At 39.4% G+C, this 27,110-nt stretch overlaps 2 protein-coding genes across 13 annotated transcripts in view; one reads left to right on the top strand and one right to left on the bottom strand.

Moving 5' to 3' along the window:
• Window positions 1-11,549, bottom strand: part of CAMKMT (calmodulin-lysine N-methyltransferase) — a 298,063-nt gene extending 286,514 nt beyond the window's left edge. Inside the window, exons 1-2 of one of the 3 annotated variants that reach the window (XM_054728017.1) lie at window positions 11,262-11,549; window positions 6,857-7,029 (exon numbers count right to left, since the gene is read on the bottom strand). In XM_054728017.1, coding sequence (XP_054583992.1) covers window positions 6,857-7,029; window positions 11,262-11,411 — 323 coding nt within the window. In that variant the 5' untranslated portion in view covers window positions 11,412-11,549. Of the gene's footprint in view, window positions 1-6,856; window positions 7,030-10,453; window positions 10,782-11,261 lie in introns of those variants that run through there. The other 2 variants (XM_054728019.1, XM_054728018.1) reach the window with 2 other exon arrangements.
• A 254-nt stretch (window positions 11,550-11,803) lies between these two features.
• Window positions 11,804-27,110, top strand: part of PREPL (prolyl endopeptidase like) — a 34,165-nt gene continuing 18,858 nt past the window's right edge. For 2 of the 10 annotated variants that reach the window (XM_054728580.1, XM_028139997.2), the window contains exons 1-6: window positions 11,812-12,039; window positions 13,296-13,836; window positions 22,358-22,480; window positions 23,211-23,277; window positions 24,077-24,283; window positions 25,549-25,684. In XM_054728580.1, the coding sequence (XP_054584555.1) occupies window positions 13,618-13,836; window positions 22,358-22,480; window positions 23,211-23,277; window positions 24,077-24,283; window positions 25,549-25,684 (752 nt within the window). In that variant the 5' untranslated portion in view covers window positions 11,812-12,039; window positions 13,296-13,617. Of the gene's footprint in view, window positions 12,040-13,295; window positions 13,837-22,357; window positions 22,481-23,210; window positions 23,278-24,076; window positions 24,284-25,548; window positions 25,685-27,110 lie in introns of all 10 variants that reach the window. The other 8 variants (XM_054728584.1, XM_054728579.1, XM_054728578.1 and 5 more) reach the window with 8 other exon arrangements.

Below are 27,110 nucleotides of genomic sequence, written 5' to 3'. Positions count from 1 at the left end.
CTCGGAATTTGGGAGATTGGGCCTTAAAGAGGTAATTAAATTAAACTGGGGTCATTAGGGTGGGCCCTAAACCATTATGACTTGTGTCCTTATTAAAAAAGGAGATTAGAACACAGACAACAGGGCCCGTGCACAGAGGAACTACTGAAGAGACAGCAAGAGGGCAGCCATCGTGAGTTAAGGAGAGAAGCCCAGAAGGAAACCAAACCTGCAACCCCTTGATCTCGGACGTCTAGACCCAAAACTGAGAAAATAAATGTGTTGTTTAAGCCGTCCAGTCTGCAGTGTTTTGTTTTAGGATCCCTAGAAAACTAATGCATGTAGTAAGAGAATACATGTAAACTGTATTACCCTTTAAAAAAAAAACTTCACTTTTATCACAGAGACCCAGTTCTTTAATAGAGTGACTAAGTGAAAATGCAAAAAGTTATTTGCCAAATAAGCCTTGGGCTCAACAGAATCATATTTTAAGGTAATGAAGTTACCAACCACAAATCAAACTTTCAACACCATAACACAATAATTCTGTATCTTCTCTGTGCATGCAAGCTGAGGTTATTTACACTAACATGGAAAACCACACGTGAGACAAGAGAGAAAACAATGTATTGAGCACCTAAAATACAAGGTGAAGCCATTAAAATTATCAGCGATACAGCATAAAACTCAAAAACACTTTTTCCTAAATATAAGAGCCACTAGTAGCCCGTTTGCACGAAGATTCGTGCAATAGACCTTCATTCACCTGGCTGCCTGCACCAGTTTTCTGCCGGCACCGGGGACCCAGGCCTTGGCTGTGGCCACCGCCTTCTACCTTCTTTCAGGGTCCCGGTGCCGGCAGAAAACTGGTGCAGGTGAAAACTGCACCCTAGCGTCCCTGTGACCCGATCGCAGGAGCGAGCCGACCCCCCAGGTCGGCTCGCTCCTGCGATCGGAGCACGCACCCGGCTGGCGCCCAAGGCCCGGAAAGCCCCGGGCGGCTTCCCGGGCCTTGGGCTCCACCCGCACCCCAGCGTCCCTGCGACCCAATCGCAGGAGCGGGTTCAGCTGGCTCCTGTGATCGGAGCAGGTGCTTCCCTTCAACGGTTTCCTGGTGGGCGTGGTTGATGGGCATGGCTTGGTTGGTGGGCGTGGCTTGGGCGTAGCGAAGGTGCGGTCAACTTGCATATTTGTCTATTATAAGGTAAGATAATATATGGTTCCTTAAGCCCAGCCAGCATGGCTCAGTGGTTGAGCATTGATCTATGAACCAGGAGGTTCGATTCCATTAGATTCCCAGTCAGGGCATATGCCCAGGTTTCGGGCTTGATCCCCAGTGTGGGGCATGTAGGAGGCAGCCAATCAATGATTCTCTCTCATCATTGATGTTTCTCTCTCTCTCTCTCTCTCTCTCTCTCTCTCTCTCTCTCTGTCTCTCTCTCTCTCTATCTCTCTCTGAAATCAATAAAAATATATGTATATTTTTTAAATGGCTGCTAGGCTATGTTTTGTTTTGTTTGAATTTGAGCCCAGTTTGCCACTGGCAGCCGTTTTTAGTATCTTCTTTCTCAGGATTCATACTACTAACATTAAAACTATACTTTTTAAATATAACTTCAGTGTGTTCATATCTGCCTCAGATGCCAGCCTTACCAAGCTTTACATGGGCACCTATAATACCTACACATATAAGGATACCATACATCTAATATCGTAAACATACCATTCCCATCACTATTTTTTATCTACTGAGCACTCACAGGATACTTACTAAATTCAGTGGGTGAGGATTTGCTTTATTTTTTTTCCTTTCCCCAGAGAAGCAATATATGATCTTGCTGCCGTGTATTTATTTTACTAGAAAGATGCATCACAAAGACAAAGTCCTTCTTGACTTCTTGCCCATTCTAAGCTCCTAGGACAAGCCAAAAGTCACGAGTTTTCTAATTCAGCAATTACCATAGCAACAGGAGTCTTATTCATCAAGAAAGGAGGACAGTTAAGCCTCTCAGCTTTTTCTATACCTAAGATGTGTATATATTTATAAATGAATATTTCAGGCAATTCTATGGTTCCAAATATAATGGAAGTATTTTAAAGCTTCCAGAATATGTAAATTCCTACTACACTAAAAATAAGTTGACATATGGGGGGGTAGGGAACAATTTCTAGTATCCATACAGTAAATTCTGTATGAAAACAGATTCCAGCTTATAAATCTGGGAGAAAGAATTTTTAATGGGAGATTTTTAGTATAAACATCCCCTACTATATGTTCGTTTCCTATACATCTATCTCATAGCAAGAGCCTCTTCTATAAAGTTCTAAGAAATAAAGCACAAGACAAGAAAATTTTGCCAAGGAATAAAATACAAGTCATGTCCTGAAATTTGATTTCCTAATTCTCAATACTCACTTTGGAACAAAGAGTCGACCATTCCAGATATATAGAAAAGACAATAGATCTTGGGAATTTTATAACCTAATTTTTACATTGTCCAGACTTTTGCTTCTGATGAAAAGTTACCAAGGGAAATTCTTTATTCTTTCATTTTAAGAATCATCATGTAAAGCTGACAGAAAATAATGGTCAAAGTTTTAATGTGGACCACCGCTTATATACCTTTTAATAGTATAAATAAGATACACCTATGTATTTTGAATTCAAAAATAACTAAATTATCTAAGTATTTACCCTCTTGGAATATTGATTTCAAGTCCAGTAAAACTTTACAAAAACAAAGAAAAAAACTTTAAAGAAACAGAAATCAATATGTAGGGAAATTTTAAGAAGGACATGACTAATAAAAAGTATTGATAAGTATTAATCACCATATACTAGTATACATCGTCTCTGTTAAACTGTGGCAGGTGATCTTAGGTGATAAGAACTAAAAATGCAAAAATGGGGTTTATATTTATGATCTGTGAGGAATAAAACATCCCAAATGCTCAGCCCTTTATTAGAACCCAATAGCAGATCCACGTTATAACATGTACTGATCACTATTCCTCCCCATAGAGACTGTGGTTTTCTCAGTAGCCGCTGATGATTATGCCTTGTACTTGCTGACCACTATATATTTTCTAGTGCCTTTGCCCTCATCGGGAATGATTTCTTCCATTCTCCCAGAATGTTCAAATACTTCCAGATCCAGTTTAAACTGCTGCTCCTCAAGGCCTTCAAAAATCACTCCTACCCTAAACTCCTAATATGTGTGACGTTTTCCACTCATTTGGTAATTAGTTATGCATTCCTGGTGATAATTCTTAGAATAGATGTTTAACTTAACTTTCCTTCTTATTTAACTATTATTTTTTTTAAAATTGTTAATCTTCACCTGAGGATATTTTTCCCATTGATTTTTAGAGTAGAAAGAAGGAAGGAAAGGAATGGATGGAGGGAGGGAGAGAGAAACACTGATGTGTTGCCTCCCACACACACCTCGACCAGGCTGGGAAACGAACCTGCAACCCAAGTATGTGCCCTTGACTGGGAATTGAACCCGTGACCCAGGCCAATGCTCTACCACTGAGTCACACTGGCCATGGCTTAATTATTTTTTATTATTTAACTTTTCACCTATTTCAGCTCCTTGGGGATAGTATATCTTATATTTCTTTTTGTTTACCTACACAGAAGGTGCTAATAAATATTTATTGATTTGAATTTATTTTAAATTATTCATCACGTTTTTTCAATCATTCCATAGTGTTGAAACCAACGTGAACAATATCGGCAATAGAATGGAATGAACTATTGTAAGAAATCCTCCCCTAAGCAATGTCAGTAATTTTTGTTGCAATTTCCTATATAGTAACAGAATTATGGAGTAAGAAATGGAATACTCAGAATAATCAATGAGGAAATTGGTTTTACTAGGCCTCAATCCTTTCATCTGAAAAATGAATAAATAAATGCATGACTGCCTCCCAAGAGGCCAGATGTGTAGAGTTAAGCTGGGTGAAAGGTACCTGGAGCTCCTTGTACTACTTTTGCAACTTCCTGAGAGTCTGCAATTATTTCAAAATAAAAGTGTTTAAAAGTACAGGCTGTGGAACCAGACCACCAGGGTTTGAGTAGAAGCATAACCAATGGAGTTATTTAACCTCTCTGGGCCTTACTTTCCTCATCTGTGAAATTAGGATAATAACAGTATTTACTTTATGAGGTGTTATGTGGATTAAATAAGCTAATACATGTAAACCACTCACAACAGTGCTTGTAACATAGTAGGCACTCAATAGTCAGCCATTATTAATGCTGTTAGAATTTTTTTAAATGCATCCTAAGATCACATTCAGTCCTAGAATTGTGTTAAAGTTATTCGGGCAAATATTTTTTAATCCTCATCTGAGGATATTTTTTCATTGATTTTAGAGAGAATGGAAGAGAAAGGGAAAGACAGAGAGAAACATCCATGTGAGAGAAACACATCGATTGGTTGCCTCCTGAATGTGCCCTGACCAGGGCCCAGGCCAGGGAGGAGCCTGCTAACAAGGTACCTGGCCTTGACCGGAACCGAACCTGGGACTCTTCGATCCGCAGGCTAACGTTCTACCCACTGAGCCAAACAGGATAGGGCAAATTTTCAGCTCAGTCACCTCTCTTCTCTCCATAAAGTAGGATTAAATGTCATATTTATATAGACATACCTGTATTTATTCTTCCAAAACTGGATATATCACAACCTGTTGGAGAGGAGTCTCAGTTTACATTCGAGCCTGGGTTCCAGCTACTAGTACATCCAGGTCATCTCTATCCACCAGGTGGAGAACCACACCTTATTTTGAGAGTTCTCAAGAATAATAGATGTCACGTGCTCTCTGGCAATGCTTTCCAGGGCCTTGCAGACATCAGGAAATTATTCTTGGCACAGTTTACATTTATTGCCTCTTGTCATCAGTGGATGTAAAAGATATGTTTTAGAACTTTGTACCTGAAGACCCCTACTGAATCACTCTGTTTTTCCCTCTCTTTAATTTCCCCATATATACTATCTTCCAATGGTTTATCTTCATTTCTATTTCCTAGAGTTATTGTAAGGACTACATGAATTAGAATACATCAAAGCACCGCCCTCTGTACCTGGCTCATACTAGCATCTAATGCATTTTTCTTTCCTTCTTAACCAAGGACTAAACTAAGTATCTCCATTAGAATGTGAGGCAATTGAGGTGTTCTAATTAGAAGCTCATAAAGAATGTACAGGCAAGCTAACTAACCCAAAAGTTCTTATCTTTCATTTGAAGTTTTCAATAAAGCAGTATTATCAAACCAGTTCCTAGTTGTTCTTCCCTGCTGAGCCCAGTCAATTTTTATCAAAATCCCAAATTTTAGCTATTATGGTATCTCTAAAGCTTAAATATTTTAAACTAAAATAGTTCAAGAAATCCTATATAATAAAAGGGTAATATGCAAATTAACCCTAACAGTGGAATGACTGGTGACACACACTGACCACCAGGGGCAGATGCTCAGTGCTGGAGCTGCCCCCTGGTGGTCAGTGCGCTCCCACAGGTGGAGCTCTGCTCAGCCACAATGAGAGGGCGCAGGCTGGGCTGAGGGACCCCCCCCCCCCAGAGTGCACAAATTTTCATGCACTGGGCCTCTAATATCTATAATAATAAAAGTGTAATATGCTAATTAGACCGGACATCCTTCCTGCGAGGGAAGCCCGGGTCCCAGGTGCCTGCCGGTGGCTGGAGGGAAGCCTGGGTCCCGAGTGCCAGAGGGAAGCCGGTGCCCAGCAGCCGGGAGAAGGAAGGCCTACTCTTGCACTAATTTCGTGCATTGGGCCTCTAGTATACTATAAATAGACATCCTTTGGGAGAACTTCTTTCTTAAAAGTATTTTTAGCCTTACCGAAACCTTATTCAGTCACATTTCTGCTTAAAGTGTTTTTTGTTCTTCTTATAGTTACTGTAAATGTGCTCCTCCCTCCCTTTCAAAATGAGAAATCTTGTTTAAAAAAGGGGCATATTTTATAATATCAATCACTAAAGTAATATTGCAACATGCTAGATTATAACTGTGAGAGAAAAGTAATTCAGTAAAAATAGTATCTTGCTACTTTAGTTTGCAACTCTCTTGTCTGATTTTTAAAGCCAGAACAGTCTGCATGCTTCTCACAATATCAGTGTTTTCAGCTGAATTTTCTCCTCCTATTCTTAAGATTCTATTCTGAAAATGACAAAATAAATGTGATAAATACCAAAGCTTGATTTTTTAGATAACTACTACTTGAAGAGTAGCTTAGAAAAATTCTGTGTTCACTTTCAGCCTTCCTTGCCTCACAAAGAACTTGGCTTTTTGTCATAATCAAATGCTATGAGAGAATGGTTAAATGAACCCTTTGATTTACACCACAGTTTATCCTCAAATGTCACTACATTTTTGAAAATTTTTTCTTATTTCTGATAATACAGCAAGAACAAGTTGAAGCAGCAGGAATTCCTAACACAAAGTTAGGAAACATAATTTCTGATAAAGATTGCTTGCAAACTCAATAGAATGAACAATGAGGTTATTATTGTTTCTCTTTTATAAGAGAAAAATGCTTTTTTTTTTTAAATCCTCACCCAAGGACATTCTTAGAGGGAAGGAGGGAAGGAGGGAGGGAGGGAGGGACATGGATGTGAAAGAGAAACAACAATTGGCTACCTTCTGTATGCTCCCCAACTGGGAATCAAACCTGAAACCCAGGCATGTGTCCTGACTTGGAATTAAACCAGCAACCTTTTGGTGCACAGGACGACGCTCAACCAACTGAGTCACTCTGGCCAGGCAAAAAAGGCTTTTTATTTTATCCATAGATGGTTATTACTTTATTTGAAAAAAGGCTTTTTTGAACAAAATCTTAACTGTGATGTTTACCTTAAGGAAATACTGTATTCAGGGTAGAAGACACTTGTATATTGGACCCATGCACCAAATTCCTCTTCAGTTTCCCTTTCTTTGGCTTCTGTTACTGAAAACAGATTAAACGATTCAAATCTTCTTACAGATACATGTCGTAGACAACCATCCAGGTGTTTTTGCTTCAGAACCTTTGAAATAAAACCAAATATTGTGATCATACTATATAAACATAAGTTCAATGTACATAACCAGATCGTGTACGTAAGCAATAGCTAAGCCTCTTCAGGGTGACAGAGCTCTGAATGTGAATCCCTTATCTGCAACCAAATAAAACTACTAACAACAACCACATCCACTGTGTTTAGTTATAAAATGGCAGGAACTGTACATGTTGGAGCAAGAGTAGGCTTACAGTTGTTCGTATGGAAAACAATATAATAATTAATAAATAATACCAAAATAAACTGTTTCGTGTACTCACAGCTGTAAACCCACTTTTGCCACACCCTGTACAAGATGAACCTGAGACATCGTACACAAGAAAACAAGAAGGCCATACAAAATTAAGGGTTATGTTAAAAGTATTCAAGAGCCAATTTGAATAAGGTCCATTGGCCAAAGATGGGACACAGTGAGCATTAACAAAGATAATAGATGTAATAGAATTGAAACACACTAGTTCATGATATTTTTCAAATGCCTCACTGATGATTATGGAAGGATGTTAGAGAACCAAGTTAGTATTGAAATCAACACTATAAAGAAAGATGCCCTAGCCAGTTTGGCTCAGTGGATAGGACATCGGACTGCACTCCAAAGGGTCCCTCCCCGGTTCGATTCCGGTCAAGGGCACATACCTAGGTTGCAGGCTCCTACCTGGCCCGGGCCAGGAGGCAATCAATCGATGTGTTTCTCTCACATTGTTATTTCTCTCTGTCTCTCCCTCTCTCTTCCACTCTCTCTAAAAATCAATGGAAAAACATCCTCAGGTGAAGATAAAAAAAAAAATGATTTGCCAATGATATTTCAGATAAGGGTTTAATCTCCAAAATTTACAGAGAACTCATACAACTTAACAAAAGGAAGATAAACGATCCAATCAAAAAATGGGCAAAGGACCTAAATAGACACTTTTTGAAAGAGAACATACAGAAGGCCCAGAGACATGAAAACATGCTCAAAGTCACTAATCATCCAAGAGATGCAAATCAAAACAACAATGAGATACCATCTCACACTTGTCAGAATGGCTGTCATCAACAAATCAACAAGTGCTGGCAAGGATGCGGAGAAAAAGGAACCCTCGTGCACTGCTGGTGGGAATGCAGACTGGTGCAGCCACTGTGGAGAACAGCATGGAGTTTCCTCAAAAAGTTAAAAATGGAACTCCCATTTGACCCAGTGATCCTACTTCCAGGAATATATCCCAAGAAACTAGAAATACCAATCAGAAAGGATATATGCACCCCTATGTTCATAGCAGCACAATCAAGATTTGGAAACAGCCTAAGTGCCCATCAGGAGATCAGTGGATTAAAAAACTGTGGTACATCTACACAATGGAATACTATGCCGTTATGAAAAAAAGAAGGAACTTTCACCATTTGCAACAGCATGGATGGAACTGGAGAGCATTATGCTAAGTGAAATAAGCCAATCGAAGAAAGATAAATATCACATGATCTCACTCATTTGTGGGATATAATGATCAACATAAACTGATGAACAAGAATAGATCCAGAGACAAATAGCAAGGGAGGGAGGGCGTTAGACAGCAACTAAAGGACTTATATGCATGCATATTAGCATAACCAATGGACACAGTCACTGGGGCGGTGGGGGCTTGCCCAGGGTGGGAATGGCTGGGGGGTTGGGGTCAAATGGGGAAAAAGGAGACATATGTAAAACTCTAGACAATAAAAAAAAAACCTTCTAAACTAAAAAAAAAAAAAAGAAGAAGAAGAAGAATCAAGTACTTCTCTGTCTTTTCTATATGAACTGTAATTGAGAGTCCAAGTAGAAGATCAGGGGAAGTTTCTCTTTATAGTAGTTTTCCAAGTAATAAATGAAGAAGGGATAACAGAATTAGAATATCACCATTTCAACCCTCTCCTGAATTCATGAACCTAGGTAACCATCACCAAAAAAGAGAAATAACCAGACATCACTGTGATTACTGATAATAACTGTAAGAGAAAGTATACAACACCATCATCTTGACCAACCAAACCAAACAAAAAAACATCAAATCTGAATCTTCCTCCCTTGCCCCCTCCAAGAAAGAGTCTATTTCTCTGCCCCTTGACCTTAGGCTTAGCCGAGTATCTTACTTTAGTCAAGAGGATGTTAGCAAGAGCTTAAAATGTGTTTCAGTGCTTAGGTTTGCTCTCTTATACCAACTGGTCCGAGGATTAGAAGCATGTGGACCAAGAATGTAGCACAGAGCCCCTCAGCTGATCACAGCCTATGTCAGATAACTCCCAACTGGCCTACACATGCACAAGCAGAATAAATGGTTGTTGTTGTATGCCACTGTAATGTTCTAGCTGTTTCTTACTCAGCAATAGCTAGCTGATGCAATACACTGAGGACCACTTGAAGACTTTCTTTACTCTAAGGTTTTCCACAACAATTGACAATATCTATTAAAAACCAACTAGCCAGGCCCTGTGCTAGGTGCTAGGTGCAGAGGATGGAGATTCATAAAATATCTTTTCCTAGAGAAAACGCCCATTCTTGTGAGAAAGATGGACTCTGATCAAATGATCATAAAGTAACGTGATTTGGGGTTCACCAGAAGAGTGAACTAAGGGTCTCAGTCCAGAGGAGTTAGTCTTCGCTAAAAGAGGAGATTGAATTGGAGGCCTGAAGGATAAACATTCATTCATCAAGTAGAGAAGAAGATAAAGACTTGATGCAGAGGGCAGATGTGTACTGAAACATTAAATGTCAAAGCCTGCGGGGAGTTCAAGTGGCAGTCATAGCTGAAACGTGTCTCATGTAGACAGCAATTCAGAATGAACATCAGTGCTGGTCAACCAGAGTTTTCCCTGTACTAAGAATCACTGAAGTCATCACAATAAGATTAACTTAAGGCCCTAGTTTACTCCTTTCATAATTAGACTTTAACTGGTGTTTACTTCACTCCAGAAAGTTCCTATGATAATGAGGTATGAAGGACATTCACTTTATTTTCCTACTAGAGGCCCGGTGCACAAAATTTGTGCACGGGTAGGGTCTCTCGTCGTGGCCAGCTATCAGGGCTGATCTGTGGGGCAACAGATGGGGCAATCGAGGGCCCCCTGCTGGCACCCAGGCCTGGCGAAGCTTGCTTGCCAGGCCGCCCCCCCCCCCCCCTCCATCACCGGCCAGGGCCTGCGGGCTGGGGGCAGCTCCTGCTTCAACCCGTCTTTCTGCTGTTTGGTCGATTTGCATATTTGGCTTTTATTATATAGGAGGATGTGTAACATTATTAGCAAAACCAGCTCTGGGAAGACTTCCAATGCATCAACAAAGAAACACTCTTCGAGTTATGTCATGACAGCACTGGAAGGCCACCATATGCAAAGGTGACTCTGCAAACAAAATAAACCCCGAAGTCCTAAACCGCACCATCTCCGGTAAAGTGGCAAGAGCTGGGAAACTCTTCTGGAAAGACGTCAGACATGGAAAGTGTCCGCTTGCGTCCAGTTTTCAGCGGGCAGCCTCGGGCAGAGGCACAATAAACAGACTTCACTTCCAGCCGGTGATGTCACATCGCAGCTCTGACCAACCCGCACGCGGCTGAAGTTAGGAGCCCGTAGCAGCAACTTTGCAGCACGAGAAGGTAACCGCCAGGAAACAAACTCTTCCCCCTGCGACAGCCAGAACCTCGCCGACCACCTCACCCTACAAGATGCGCACGTCACCTTCACACCCCAAAGAGGAGACGGGCGGGAGGCGGCTCGCGCGGCTCCCCCCACGCCCCGCGGGCAGGAAGAAACCGCGGCGACGCGCGCCACGTCCGAGTCCCAGCACAGTCCACCACGCGGGTCCCCAAGACGGGGGCCAGGCTTGGGGCTAGAACCAGGCTGGGGGATGAGCAGCAGGAAGAAACCTGGGAAAGGAAATAAATAAAACAGAAGAGGAAAGAAGAGATTGGGGCCGGGAGAGAGGGGGCGCGGGGGTCCCGCCCATCCGACCGGCGAGCGGCACTGTCTACTCCGCTCGGAGTTTCCCAAGAACTCGGGCGTGGGCTGCCCCTTCCCGCACCACCCTACCTGGCTCCCCTCTTTTGATGGGACCCTTCGGGGGAAGCAAGAAGACGCTTCTCAGGTGGCTCCCGACGCCACGGCGAGGGGAGAATACCTGCCGATCGCACGCCCGATCCAGCGAGGGGAGAAGCCCCGTGCAAAGGTGAGGCGGGTGGGCTCTGCCTTACCTGCCGCAGGAGCTTCCACCGGGCGGCTCCGAGGCGCGAGGAGACTGCGGGGCCCGGAGCCGCGCCGCCGCCGCCGCCGCCGCCCGCCGTGCCCTCGCCCGAGGCGCGCTCAGCCTCGCTGGCCCCGGCGTCTGGGACTCGAGACTCCATCCCGCAGGTGCCACCTCCGCGCGAGCGGCTGCCAGCCCGACGCTCCCCTGCCAGGACCTGCCGACGTCTTCCCTGTCAGGACCTGCGACGCCGATCCTCCCTCCCACCGCCCCAGAGGCTCCGCTGAAATCCGCATTTCCGGTTTCCGCGTCTCCTTGACAACCAGGCCCGCGCTGGCCTTGTCACTGCACCATTTTGCCGGCGGCCACGTTGAGTGAGGGCGGGGCGGTAGGGGCGAGGGGGCTGTGGCCGAGCGAGTAGGACGCGGCCCGCGTTCGTGTTCTTCTCCCCTGCCGCCTCTCGAGCTCGGAATACTAGCAAAGAACCAAAAGGCTTGTCTTTGGGCGGGTGACAGGACCCAGGAGACGACAGGAAAGCCGTGCTTGCCCACAGTAAAGATGGCGAGATCGGCGTCGCGCACGTGCTAGGCTGGGGGTGGCGTCGGCGGCGTGCTGCAAACCCGCCCTGGGCGGCTCCGGGCAGGCTGTGGTCCTGCGGGCTGGAGCGCGCAGACGTCGCCGGACGCGCCCGAGGTCGCACCCTCGCTCCTTCCCAAGAGCTTCGGGCTGTTGGGCCTGCCTTCCCTCGTTTCGGTGTCCAGAGTCAGACTGCCTTTGCATTTGCGTAGGTATGGGTAGCGTATGCTGGGGGGGGGTCTCTCCCCTTTTTCCATCTCCCCCCCCGCCCCCACACACACACACACACACACACACACACGCACAGCCACCCCTTAGTCCCTGGGTCCTTGCATTTTGGCCGTGTCCCCTCACTGCCTGGCACACGGTACACCACTCCCTCTCGCACCCACATCGCCTCATCCCTGGGGTGGAGAGTTGCACCGGGAAAACGCAGTTTCACCGGGAAAATGCGGTTTTCTCCCGGGAACACCCATTCATCGGCCCCACCCCCATCCCCGTCCCTGCAGAGTGTCTTCTCCCTGCGGGTGAAAGGTGGGTGGATTGAGGCTGCCCGCGGGGATATGGTGGGTTTGGGTTATGTATTTCTACTTGTTTTGCTACGGATCCCCCATTCTCACTCGCCCGTTATTTTGCTGCGACACAGAAGATTGAGGGAGGCGGGGGCGTTGGCCTGGCAGCGGATCGGAGCTGGAGTAAAACTGACGCAGTCTTGTGCCGTTGATAACCGAGGGGCGTGTGGCATACTGCACGGTGGCATTCTGCCCTGTGCACCATACCTAGCTGTTTCCTGTCCTAATGATGGTGGGCATCCTGTAATGAGCGGTTACTGCGTGCCAGGCACTGCATTAAGATCTTCACGTAAATTGCCTCATCTTATTCTTGCATCAGTTCCATAGGGTGAATGGTGCCGTTGTCTCAGTTTTGCAGATGAAGAAATTGAGGCACGGGTAGAAAGTGCAGGAGTGAAGACCAGCACCCAGACCTCTCCGTTAACTACTTACTAGTTGTCATTACCTTGATAAGTTAGTAAGAACCAACTTCCCAAACAAATCAGAGATGCTCTCACATTTTATCTGTGCATCCTGAAGGAATTTTGTTTGTTTAGCTAAATACCTTTCTAATGGTGAAGTCCATCGTTATGGCCAATCGGACCCCTGTGTGTACAAGATTTGGAGCCAAACCATTTTGGACTTTTTGTTCTACTACTTACTCCTAGTCACCTGGGGCAATTGCTTAAACTTCCCAGAGCCACAGTTTGCTCTCCTGTAAAATGTTCATGATGATGTTATAATAGCTACTCTATCAGGCCCTTATATAAAATCAAAGTCACTTTGCCTTTTAAAAACCCTCAGAGTCCCTGAGATGCCCCCATTCACTCCATGTACTTATTTGCAAATTTTTATTTTGTTTTGTTGTGTGTTTTGTGTTTTTGTTGTTTTGTTTTGTTTTTGTTTTTGTTTTTTAGTTTTCCCCTATGTGTACCAGAATCAGTGCTGCATAGTTTGAACGTGATAGGACTGACTTTACAAATGAAACATTTTTGTCACACCTGCCAAGAAGTATGATTTGAGTGAAACTTTAACGTATACACGTTTTCAGATATTTTTAACCTGAGTTCTCAGCTGTCTGCAGTTATTCATTACCCGAGGGGTGCATGACCCTGAAGGGGGGCGGGATAAGAACTGCGGATTTTAGGTACTCTGAGAACCCACTACTGTATAATCAGACCTGTGAAATCACTTGTGCTGGCAGCCCCAAAGCGAGCATAAACCAGGGACTTTCATATCATGCAGCAGAAGAGCAAATTATTTCTCCAAGCTTTGAAGTATAGTATTCCTCACCTTGGGAAATGCATGCAGAAACAGCACTTGAATCATTGTAACTTCGCTGGTCATTATTACAGTAGAATAAAGTTGAAAAAATACCACCTAACCAAGTGTCTGCAGAATAAGCCCAAGATATCAGAGTTAGCAAGAAACATCCCAAGTCGGAGCTTCTCATGTAAGGTATGGACTGTTTAAGTTTTCCTATCTGTAGGTCATTAAGATTAATTTTAGCCTAAAGATAATTCTAGTTTGATTTTTTTTAATGTCTATAATTGTCTATAGTCAAATTACGTATAAAAGAATATATATATATTTATAGAGTTCTAATTTAATATATAAAAATACAGATTCATGTAATGATTCACCTTAGAAATTCCTTAGTGTGCCTACCAATGTAATTCAAAGTATAATTCAGTTTTCTAAAATTCCTAGAATATCATAATAGCTCTTAATACAATCTAATAGTATAGTAACTGTTTTCTGAATACCAAATTAGTAAACTTCAGTAAAGGCCATGTACTTGTGTGTTACTTCTATGTAAAAAAAAAATGGGAAAGAAAAGAAAAAAAAAAAAGACGTGCATTTTTTACCACTTGGGTCCTTTAGGAAGATGCTTTCAGACTATTGTGCTTTGGCCAGACCCCAAGCTGCATTCATGACGTCTACCTTGAGAACCCAATTGCCCTTATATGCAGAGTAACACATCCGGGTTAGCCTGGGATGGTCCCAGGCTACACCTGTTGTTCCTGTGTAATTATTAATAGTGTCTCCTTTCCTCTCAAAGTGTCCTGGTTAGGATGGTAAATTATATGTTCATCCTACTTGTTTGAGATTGAGTTATTTATTTATACTGCTGCTGCTTTGAACTACCTACCCTACCCTATGCTTGTTATACTTCCAATATTTTATTATCTTAATTTCTGGGTTTAACTGTTTTGTTGCATAATGAGTTTTCTTCTTACTCTGTTTTTACTTCCTCATTTTTTATTGTAGCTAAATATACATCATATAAAATTTGCTATTTAAACCCTTCTTAAGTGTAATTTAATAACATTAATTTCATTCACAATGTTGTACAGCCATCACCACTATCTATTTCCAAAACCCTTTCATCACCTGAAAACATATACCCATTAAGCAATATCCTACCTTTTTTGAGCCCCTGGTAACCTTTAATCTACTTGGTCTTTATGAATTTGCCTAATCTAGATAATTCATATATAGTAAGTAGAATCATAATATTTACCCTGTTGTGTTTGGTTTATTTCACTTAGCATAATATTTTTAAGGTTCATCCATGTTGTAGCATATATCAGAACTTTATTCCTTTTTTTGGCTGAATAATATTCCATTATATGTCTATACCACATTTTATTTGTACATTCATCTATTGATAGACACTGGAGCGGATTCTTCTAATTTTAGAAATGATTTTTAATATTATTTTACTTGTTTTATCTGTGTTTTTTATTTAATTCTTGCTCTTTTAACTAATACTTACGGGTTTTGTGTGTGATTTTTTTTTTTGCTTTTTCTTTTTATCAGGTAGTCCCTAGAGTTTTACTCCTTACATTTTTTATTGCATGTTTTATCACTCCTCACATTTTAGTCTTTCAAATTATTTTTCTTTTTATAGCATCTTAATTTAACACTTCAATTCTTTCTATAAATTCTTTTTTTTTTTTAAGATCTAATTGGCTTTATTAGGTAATTCATGAAAGGGACAGCATCCCATCTAGCAACTAGAAGGTGCTCCCTCATGCAGAAATTCTTTATGCCTTCCTTTTATTTCATTTTTACCTTTTGTGTGTACTACACACACATGTGTAACTTTAGCATACTTTAGAAAGATAAACGTAAATTTTACCGATTGGACACATTTTAACCTTTAGATCATTTTATTTTGTATGTGTTTAGAACATTTTGTCATCTTGTGCTTTTATGTTGAGTCTTAGTTTATAAATAGTAGGCAGGAATTACCATCAGAGTTACAGCTGTGATACTAGGTCACACTCTGTGCAGGAGATTGACTTTTTTCCTCTCCATTTGGCCCTGAAGCAACTTGTCAATTCTCCTTAGTAGATACCTTTCACCTAGAAACTTTATCTTGATTTGGTGACTCCAAGTTAAGGGGCTCTTTTAGTAATTCTTTTGCCCAATAGAGTGGTCCTGCTTTCATATGTCAGCCATTCCCTCTTAGAAAAAGGATAAGGTCTAAAAGCAGTGATCTCTGTTCTTCATGGTCACTGGGACCTGGAGAAGCTGTAGGGGCCTATAGCCAACAATGCACATTTCCTGTCAGCGAGCATTTACTCGGTTTCAACTTTGTCCACTCTCATGGGTGCAATAAAGAAGAAAAAGTAATTCCTATAGACAAAACATATTTGCTTAAAGTACAGACCTATTTATATAAGGTAACGTTTTCCTGGCTTTCCTTCTACCTTACAAACCTATCCTCACCTCCTTTTCTAACTTTTCTTTCATATGACCTCTAAATTTTGGAGTTTCTCGGAGCGTAGGCCTGGCCCCTTTTTCTCTCTTCTGAAGTAATTTTATCTATAGTGGATTTAAATACCTTAGCAGTTACCTTCGTTCCAAACTCCCCTTCGAGCTGCACATCGTGGACATCTCACTTTTTCAAACTGTGTCCACAGTTGAACTTCAACTCTTCCAACCCCGACTGGACTCTTTCTATGCTCAGTTATTCAAACTGGGACACAGGAAATCATTGTTTATCCCTCCTGTTCCTTTACCGTGTCGTCACTTCCAACCCCGACTGGACTCTTTCTATGCTCAGTTATTCAAACTGGGACACAGGAAATCATTGTTTATCCCTCCTGTTCCTTTACCGTGTCGTCACATCCATTGACAGTGTATCCTGAACTAGCTTCACGATTTTTACCACATAGGCTATTATTTAATTATTTTAGTCTAATCGACCTGTCTTATCCCAAGGAATAATATTCAGTAAATCATCAGTCTGATGTGTTAGTTATATTCTTTCTAATAAATTGTTCATATCCAAATTATGTATACCATCATGTCTGAGATGTTTTCAGAAACACTGCATTAACTTCCAAAATACATATTGAGTCTGTTCATGTTTCTCCATCTCTGTCCTCATCTCAGTCATCTTTCACCTGGACCACTGGTAAAGCCTCCTAACCAGATTTTTTGCTTGTCGTCTTCTTCCCTTTTCTTTTCCTTATTTGTGTGTGTGTGTGTGTGTGTGTGTGTGTTGTTATCCCCCATTTTCTCCCTTTTGCCCCGCTCCACCCAGCCCCACCCCACCCCAGGCCTTCACCACATTATTGTCTGTGTCCATGGCCTATGCATATATGTTCTTTAATTAATGTCTTTCCCTTATTCTTTTGCTTGTGGATATCCAGTTATCCCAGCACCATCTATTGAAAAGTTCTTTTCCCATGGAACTGTCTTAGCACCCTTGTTGAAAATCTATGAACCATAAATCAAATATAAATCTGGGAGGCCTCAGCATATAAATAGCATTTAAGGTCGTGAGGCTAGATGAGATCACCAAGGGAATTAGTGCAAACTGCAGTCCAGGGAGTGCCAGTGTTAAGCCAGAGAGTTGAGTAGGAACCAGCTACAGAGACAAAAAGGGCAGTGAAATAGGAGCCAAACAATGAGAAGGAGGTGTCCTGGGAGCCAAGGAAGAAAAGTGTTAAGAAAAGGAAGCGTTCAGCTGTGCCATGATACTGATAACTCAAATAGTGTAAATACCTAGAATTAGCATGTGTCCTTTCTTTGCAGTACGGGGACTGCAGTGTGTCATCATTGATTTTGACAAGAGCAATCAATAGAATGAGAAGGGCAGAAATCTATTGGACTCCACAGAGAAGGGGGAAGAGAGGAATTGGGGGCAGGGAGCAAATGAAACAATTACTTTGTTTCATTTTAACGATCACTTTTGAATAACAATATAAACAGCTGATATAACTAGATATTTTAAATGAATATAATGAAGATTCTTGAAAAGTATTTCACAGATACTAAATAAGATGTATACTGCCCCACCGGTATGGCTCAGTTGGTTGAGCCATTATCTCATACACAAGGGGTTGTGAGTTCCATTCCAGGTCAGGGCACATGCCCAGGTTGAGGGTTCGATCCCCAGCTGGAGCATGTGCAGGAGGCAACTGAATGATGTTTCTCTCTCCCTTCCTCTCTCTAAAAACAGTAAAATAAATATGTGTGCTAATATGAATATACTTTGGTATGTTATTTACAGGTTTGCTATGGTCCTGTTTCAAACAATAGGGAGACCATTTATCAAGTCAGGGAAGTTCCTCTCTATTCCTAATTTAAGGTTTTATTATTTTTTAAAGTGTGGGTTTTTTTTCTCCTGTTTTAATTGAAATTGCCCTAAGATTTACTTCCTTTATCTGTGTTACATTACATTGATACATTTTTCTAATGTTAAACTATCATTTTACTCTTAAGAAAAATCCTTCTTGGTCACTCAGGGTTTCATTGCTGTTATTGTTTTTGTTTTGTGCTATTTATTTATTTATTTAAAATATATTTTTTGTCTCCCTCCACACAACCACATTTGACTGACTTCATATTTTTAAAAAAATAATAATAAATAAAAATAAATACAATATATTTTTTATTGATTTCAGAGATGAAGGCAGAGGGAAAGATAGAAAAATCAATGATGAGAGAGAATCATTGATTGGCTGCCTCCTGCATGTCCCCTACAGGGGATCGAGCCGCAACCCAGGCATGTGCCCTTGCCCAGAGCGAACCTGTGACCCTTCAGTCTGCAGGCCGACGCTCTATCCACTGAGCCAAACCAGCTTGGGCATGTTTTGTGCTTTTTAAAAATACATTGATTTATTTTAGATTTGTAAATCTATATTTTATAATAAGATTGATTTTTGTCATATATTGTGATTGTCCAGTTTTAGTTTCAAGGTTATCTTAGCCTGATAAAATTAGTTGAGTAGTTTTAAGTAGTAGGCATTTTTTTTCTTAAATAGTAGTTGACATATGAAAAGATTATCTGTTCCTTAAAGATTCAAGAAAGCTACCTTTGAAAGTATGCATTTTATCTATGTTTTCTAATGTAGTGGCATAAAGAACTTTGTGATTTTTAAAAATCTATTATATCTCTAATTATGCGATGTTTATGTCTTTTTTAAGTCACAGTTGCTATACATGTCTTTTTTAGTACATTTTTCAAAGAACCATTTTTGTATTTTGTTGACCCTCTCTTTCATCAATTGCATTAAACAAATTATTTTTATTTCTTTTCTTCTACTCCCTTTAGGTTTACTCTTCTCTTTTTCCTTCTTAAATTGAAATGCTTTGTATCTGCAGATACATAATGTCATATTGTCTCACTATTAATGATGCTATCTATGCTAGATCATTTTGGTTAGGGAGATAAATCCTTGTTCTCTCCATTGTTAAAGGAGCGATATTCCCTTTGCAAGACTAAGTAATCAGTAGGGTAATACTTTGGTACTGTGCAAATATTATATTATGCAACATAATTTCACCTAATGAGTTTAACAACCACTAATGATCTTTACCCCAATCAGTTCTTTCACTGGGGCTTGTTAATGATTTTCTAATTCTATTATTCTTTCTACATTTATTAGCTTGTATGATTTCATAAAGAAGAGCTTCCTTTTTTGTTGTACCTTCTTTTTATTTTAGTTTAGTGGGGAGGGTTTTTTTGCTTGTTTTCAAGTTATTGTGAATTTTTTCAGTATATTATAATTAATTATAGTCATTATTCTTTTTGATGCTCAAATTGTCATTGTGGCTAGTCGGAACCCCTTCAAACTGGCCCTTGTCTCCTTTGACAAGTCTCCATTAATCTTTGAGCATTTCCTTGCTTTCTGGCAGATGTCCTAAGCCTACTTTTCACTCTTCCCTGCCCAAGATTTGGAATTAGCCATTTATTAATGGCACCATCCTAACTAAAAGCGGTCTAGTATCCTTCTACAGTGCCGTTTTTCTGTCTTTAGAGTTAACCATTTTTTCCATAATGAAGTTTACACATTCCATTCTCCTGTATGTTTTCAGTGCTAAAATGGTTTTGTGGTGGGCCACCTGAGAAATGGGGAGCAGTGCTTCTTTTTCCACTAATGGCATGATAATGTATATGCAACCTTCTTAAGCTATCCTTACCTCAGCTCCATTAGGTAATATATACCCTTGAAATTAGTAGACTGTTAATGTATTAAGATACTTGGCTAGCCCAGCCAGGTGTGGCTCAGCGGTTGAGTGTTGACCCAGGAACCAAGGGGTCACCGGTTTAATTCCCAGTCAGGGCATATGCCCGATTTGCAAGCTGGATCCTCGATGATTCTCTCTCATTGTTGATGTTTCTCTCTCTCTCCCTCTCCCTTCCTCTCTGAAATCAATAAAATATATTTTTTTATTTATTTAAAAAAGATACTTGGCTAAATTGGATAGGTTTTGCTGCATACCCTAATGATAATGCTAGCTGACACTGAAATGAATGCAAGCTTAAAAAACATAGTGGGTATTGTTGGGACAGAATTAAAACCAAAACAAGTTGGCGTACTTTATGAATATTAGATAAAAATTGGTTTCCCTGGGTGTAATTATTTTTAGGAATTATTTACAAGGCTTTTGAAAGCTACTTGTCTTTTGTTAAGGCAGTTAAAAATCCTGTTGCTTTCAGAGTTATTTTGATTCAGACAAGCTCAGTTTATTTGGACTTTTGACATAGAAAAAAGTTAAGAATGTAAAGTAAGTTTCACTAAGAGGGCAGGTATTGGGCCAAACCCTGTTGCCTTTAGCCCTGTGTTGGCTGTGCCTCTCCAGCCCAGCTCCCTGACCTAAAATGTGCGAGGAGCTGCCAGGTGGTAGAAACAGGTACTCTTCATAGCTATGCTGACTACTTTATAAAGTCCTAATAGGAATTATGGATCAGATAAGCATGTATCTGCAAATGAAAAGACAGAGCCTATTGCTAAGTTATAGTTTCAGGAGAGATTTCTAGTGATCTTCTGATTTGTGTTTTAGGTGATAGTAGGACATTATTGTTACAGGTATTTTGCCTCACAACTCTAAAGATCGACTCTAGATTTTGTAAAAATGCAAAAAATATAAATGAAAAATAAACAATGAAAAAGGCCCCCAGCTTTTGGACTTCACATAATTACTCAAGGATAATAATTATAAGATTGAAGTAGAGACTGAATGATTTAGACTACCATAACAACCATTGTTGCTAATTTGAATCTAATCCAAATCAAAAGCATCTCAAAACTTCTAAAGGAAAAACTTTGTGAAAATGATGGTTTTTCCATTTAATGTTTTCTATTTTAGTTGCATGTTTAATTTTAGATTGTAAATGCTTTATGATATAAACTATATTTATAGCCTACATTTTCTAAAGTGTTGGTAAAGTACCATGGACACACTTGTGCAGTAAATATTTACCAGCTGTTGGAGGTCCTTACCAAAGGCTTAATGCCCCTCTGGCACAAATCACTGTACAGTTGTCATCTTTGGCAGGAACTTGACATTGAAAATCTTGGCTAGAATTCTTTTGCTTAAGGCAAACCTATGAGTGTTAAGTTATTGAACTCTTTTTTAACAGCTGAGGTTTTTCCTTATATAAATTTTAATACTTTATATGGTATTTGTGTGCTAACTAGAGGTCAACTAAAGCTCATAGCTTATTAGATACTCCCAATAAAATAGAGTGCTTATTTAGCTTTCATTGGTATCTCTATTCATGTTCATTAATTTTCCATTACTTTCCCCTATTCTTCCTTTTATACGGTGAATATATTATTTTTTACTTAAACTCAAAGAAAAGCTCTGTTTTATAAACGATTAATTCATCTTTTGATCTGATCAACAGTTCTATTTGGGGGACTCTTTATCCCCATGAGAGAAGAAAATTATGGCTAATGAAGATACAATGTAGGATAAATTTTTTACTGTAACTCTTGCTGTGAATAAAGAGTGAACATTTATTAATAAAAATGATGTCTTCCTCTCCCATCGATATATCACTCCTTTTAGGAGGTATTTTATTTTATTTTTTTTATTGATTTCAGAGAGAAAGGGAGAGAGAGAGAGAGATAGAAACATCAATGATGAGAGACAATAATTGATTCGCTGCCTCCTGCACACCCCCCCACTGGGGATCAAGTCAGCAACCCAGGCATGTGCCCTGACCGGGAATCGAACTGTGACATCCTGGTTCATGGGCCGATGCTCAACTACTGACTCACGCTGGTCGGGCAGGAGGTATTATTTTAGTACTGGATAAAATTCAGTAGACTTTTTTTTTTTGTACCTCCAAGTCCTGATAATTAAATATGTAAGTTTTCATAGGATTTCCTTTACTGCTTAATTTTCTATAAACCTTTCCCATAGTATTGCTGAACATTCTCCAGTGCTTCTTAGTAATTCTGCATCTTAAGTTTTTATACATTTAAATTAATAGTTTAGCTACAAGTATCCCACCTCATTGTCTTTGTTTACATTTTTAAATGAAAAAGAGATCATTTATTGAGCTTGAGAAACGACATTTAAGATCTTTGAAATGCATACTATTTCATAGGTAAAGACCTAACATTGTAGTACTTGCATGAAAAGAAATTAAGAAATACCTTTTAAAAGCCAAGATATTTTTCCCTAGTTTGAAATATTATGATTATATCAATAAAACTTTTTCCAGGATATTCTGCCTATTAAACAAGAAAACGAAAAACCCCTTACAGAAAACATGGATGCATTTGAAAAAGTGAGAACAAAATTAGAAACACAGCCACAAGAAGAATACGAAATCATCAATGCAGAGGTAGGATATTTATGATTTTTTTTTTAACTCTGAAAAGAAATTCACTGTAAGTCGTGTTGTATGGAAGTGTCAAATATTTGTTTGACTATTTTATGGTTACCACAATCAATTACATTCAGTATATAGGTACTACACAGGAGCACTATTCATTCTCTCAGTTTCAGACTGTCTATATCTGTCACCCACGGGGATAATATGCTTTGTGTAAAATCAAGACCATGAACAGTTAGTGGTGACAGCATATTTGAGAGGAAAGAATCTCAGAAAGTTATTGACTGGGTTTTCAGCCCAATCTGAGCCACAGTCTTCTGACCTACATCATTCTGGATTATCTTAAAGATGCCCCTTGATCTCTGTTAATGGAATCCCACTGTAGAGATGTTAGATGTTCCTAAAATACAGCTAAAGTGCTTTGTACAGTCATGAGAACCAACATAGATTGCATTATGTCTTCTCTTTGTTGCCTCTTTCATTTGTGTATCAGAAATTCCTTCAGTGATTGTGGACACATGAAAACCATTTCTTAACCACTGTGTTGTAAAAAGTGATCCATTTTATAGTTTTTATGTGTTCATTTATAAACTTCAACATGCTTTTATGAGAGATCCCATTTCTTCATCTTGACTAGTTAGAACATTAAACAGTTAATTAAATTCAATCATGCTTAAATTGTTAAATTAATTATTATGTATTATTATTAAATAAACCCTTTATTTCTTTTTATTGTCAGGTTAAACATGGAGGTTTTGTTTACTACCAAGAAGGTTGCTGCTTGGTGCGTTCAAAAGATGAAGAAGGTATACCACAGTTTTTCCTTTTAGCATACTCTGATTTTTCAGATTTCACATTTTTCATGGGAAATTAGATATTAATTCTCAATGGCATAGAAAATATTTTTAGATTATTTCTGAATTTTGATTAAATGGCTAGTTTTTAATATCTGAGTTTGTTTAAGATATAGTTTACAGCCACACTCAAAGTTTTGATAGGAAGAGTGGAGATAGGAACCAGCATTTTTTGAGCATCTGCTATATCCCAGGTACTGTACTAGGTACAATTAGTCGATGTCATTTACATTATCTTTCTAGGTTCTATATGGTCTTTAAATACTAGGCTATAATGGTATTGAATAATATCACATAAGTTAATGCATAGCATAATATGGACTAGCATAGGATAATATTAAATAACTAATGCCAGTTTCTGTGCAAATCAAGCTGCCATCAATGCTACAGGAAACCAGAATATAGCTTCTTACAGAAGAGGAATGCTAATTTTTAATTTTTTTTTTATTTTCAATCCTCACCTGAGGATATTTTTATTGATTTGACAGAGAGGAAGGGGGAGGGAGGGAGGGAGGGAGAGAGGGACAGGGAGAGAGAGACAGAGACAGAGAGACAGAGAGAGACGGTTGCCTCCTGCATTTGCCCTGACCGGGAATGAAACCCACAATCCTTTTTGTGACACAAGACGATGCTCAACCAGCTGAGCCACCCAGCCAGGCATATGAATGCTAATTTAAGACATTGAAATACAGTTTAAAATATTTTTAAGTACGTCTGTGGCATTATCTCTTTCATCCTTTTCTTTATGCAGCAGACAGTGATAATTACGAGGTTTTGTTCAATTTGGAGGAACTTAAATTAGACCAGCCTTTCATTGATTGTATCAGAGTTGCTCCTGATGAAAAATATGTAGCTGCCAAGATAAGAACGGAAGATTCTGAAGCATCTACCTGTATAGTTGTGAAGCTCAGTGATCAGCCTGTCATGGAAGCTTCTTTCCCCAATGTGTCCAGTTTTGGTAAGCCGCCAACCACAACAGTCTTCTATTTGACAAAGCAAAAATGGAGAATTGTTCACACTTTTGAAACATTTTATTTGCCCATGAGAGTGAATGAGAAAGTGAGCGCCTGAGCCATTTACCCCTGTGGTCTCCACTCCTTACAATGTGCCTCTTATTCGAGGGACCGCCCCTTCTTTAATTATATATTCAATAGCAAATTACCCAAGGTCACTACCAAGAGAAACTTCGGAACATGTCGAACTAACTTATTCATCAGTAGCAGTTGTGATATTTTTACTAATACAACCAACTTTAAATGTTATCATTGATCATTGAGTAATACCTGTCTATACCTTATCCTCCTTTTTCATTTTCCGTCATAAATTTCCCCATTGTTTCCTAACTAGATGCTTTTGCAATGAATTGAAATTATACCCTATCTAATTGATCCTAATACATAAATTTGGTACATTTTAACCTCTCTTAAAATCAGGATGCATTTTATACAGTGCTGCCTTACAGTAACTGTCAGCCAGGTGGCAGTCACGATGTCATTATGTGAAAACCTCCACCGACAGTTTCAGGTAAGATCAGGAAAACCCCACCTTTAAAGGGTATCTGGTAGTCAGATATCCTGCGGCTTGAAAGCAGACAGAAAACATTTAGGCATGAGAGAAAATGATCTACTATTTCCTCATACTTAAAGTTAGAGGTTTTAGATTTAACATAATTTATCTCCTGAAAACAAATATGACTTTACCAAAGTCTTCCCTAAATATTGAACATGCATTCCTTTCCTATTTAGAAGCTTTAGTGTCCTGAGACTGATAACAACTTGAAAACTTAGAATTGAGGTAGTATAATATTTTATTCTCTGGAAAGCTCTTAGGTTTATATAACACAGGTTCTATACAGTTGAACCTATGTTAGATTTAGATTTTCAGGGATAAACTTACACATCTCTTTTCTTTGGCACTCAAACTTAGAATGCACTGTGCCTTTTTAAAAAAATATTTTTATTGATTTCAGAGAGGAAGGAAGAAGGAGAGAGAGATAGAAACATCAATGATGAGAGAGAATCATTGATTGACTACCTCCTGCACACCCCCCCACTGGGGATCGAGCCCACAACCCGGGCCTGTGCCCTTGACCAGAATCAAACCTGGGGCCCTTTGGTCCGCAGGCCGACGCTCTATCCACCAAGCCAAACCGGCTAGGGCTGTGCCTTTTTTTAAAAACTGTAAGTAGTTGGCTATGTATAATTCTTTAATTTTTTTCCCCAGAATGGGTAAAGGATGAAGAAGATGAGGATGTTTTATTCTATACCTTCCAGAGGAACCTTCGCTGTCATGATGTGTATCGAGCCACTTTTGGTGAAAACAAACGTAATGAACGTTTTTACACAGAAAAAGACCCAAGGTACTAGAATAATACAATTAAATCTTTTTCTCCAAAGTATTTCTCCATTTATCTAAAGTGCTGCTCTTGGTTGACTTAAAATCTTGATTTTGGCTGGAAACAGATATAATATTGTAATTATTCTTTTTTGTAAGTTGTTTAGATTCAAAACTGGAGTTTAGGCATATTCAAACTCCAGAGTAAACACAAATACATCATTAGACTGCAAATGATGAGTTACTCACATTCTCTCTCAACTGTGACACATGAGAGGAGTTGTTGATTGAACATTTAATAGGGTTATCATATACCAGTTATAAATCTCTTTGTAAGTCAGATACTATGGTATCAGTTGCACAGAATTCACTACTCATTTCATAGAGATTATCTGAATTTTAAATTGCTTTGCTTTGAGCCATGATGGCCATTGGTCCTTCCCCGGTACTTTGGTAATTCCTTCTTAAAGCTACTTGTCTTTATTTCCTTGTAATCTCCAGGACTCATGCCTTATCTTACCACTTAAGCTTGGAAGGAAATGATAGTAAATGTATCTGGCAAAATTCCTTGTAATTGAGAAACAATTTTTTTCTTAACACAAGGATCCTGTCACTTCGTACATCATTAAACAATATAGTTTGAACAATATCTGAACAGATTTTGCAAGGAAAAAAAGGGGGATTTAATACTAAATAAATTTATGGCAGTGAAGTCAATATCAAAAACAAGAAAATTAACTCTTCGTTTCATAAGAGCTGGCAAGGATCTTAAAGGAAATCTTAAAAAGAAAAAAGAAAGAAAATCTTGTACAACTCCTAATTAATTAATAGTAATAATCTTAGGTCTAAAGGAATTACATTATTCCAGGCCATAGAACTAACATTCTTGGTCCAGTGATATAGTCATTGCTTTTTTTCTGATGATGATTGTTTTAATGATCATAAAGACTGTGTAACTAATGTTGGGGGAGATATTGATATTATGTGATATAAAAAAATGCAGAATCCTGCCATGGCTGATGTGGCTCAGTTGGTTGGAGTGTCATTCCATACGCTGAAAGATTTCAGGTTGATCCCTGATCTTGGTGCATACGGGAGGCAACTGACTGATTCTCTTTTCCACTCTCTCTATCTCTCTCTCTCCCCCCTCCCTTTACCCTCTCTCTAAAATTAATCAATAAGCATGTCTTCAGGTGAGGATTTTTTTTAAAAAGCAGAATCCTTAATTGCATGTGTATTTTAATTACATCTATTTAAAAACATGAATGAAATACAAATAAACCTTAAAAGAAAAAAATAGAAAAATTAAAATAATTACATTAATTTTTTTAAATGTGTTAGGTTAGTGGAATTATGAGGAATTTTCTTCCTGACTGTTGATCGGTTTTGTTATAAAAACTAGGAGAAAAGGAAATTCAGCATGTATACAGAGGAAAAACAAAGTAACTGTG

This window comes from Eptesicus fuscus, chromosome 16, assembly GCF_027574615.1.
Source record: "Eptesicus fuscus isolate TK198812 chromosome 16, DD_ASM_mEF_20220401, whole genome shotgun sequence".
In the NCBI taxonomy this organism is placed as follows: domain Eukaryota; kingdom Metazoa; phylum Chordata; class Mammalia; order Chiroptera; family Vespertilionidae; genus Eptesicus; species Eptesicus fuscus.
Note: the sequence above shows the minus strand (reverse complement) of the source record. Positions and strands in the feature narration are given on the sequence as shown.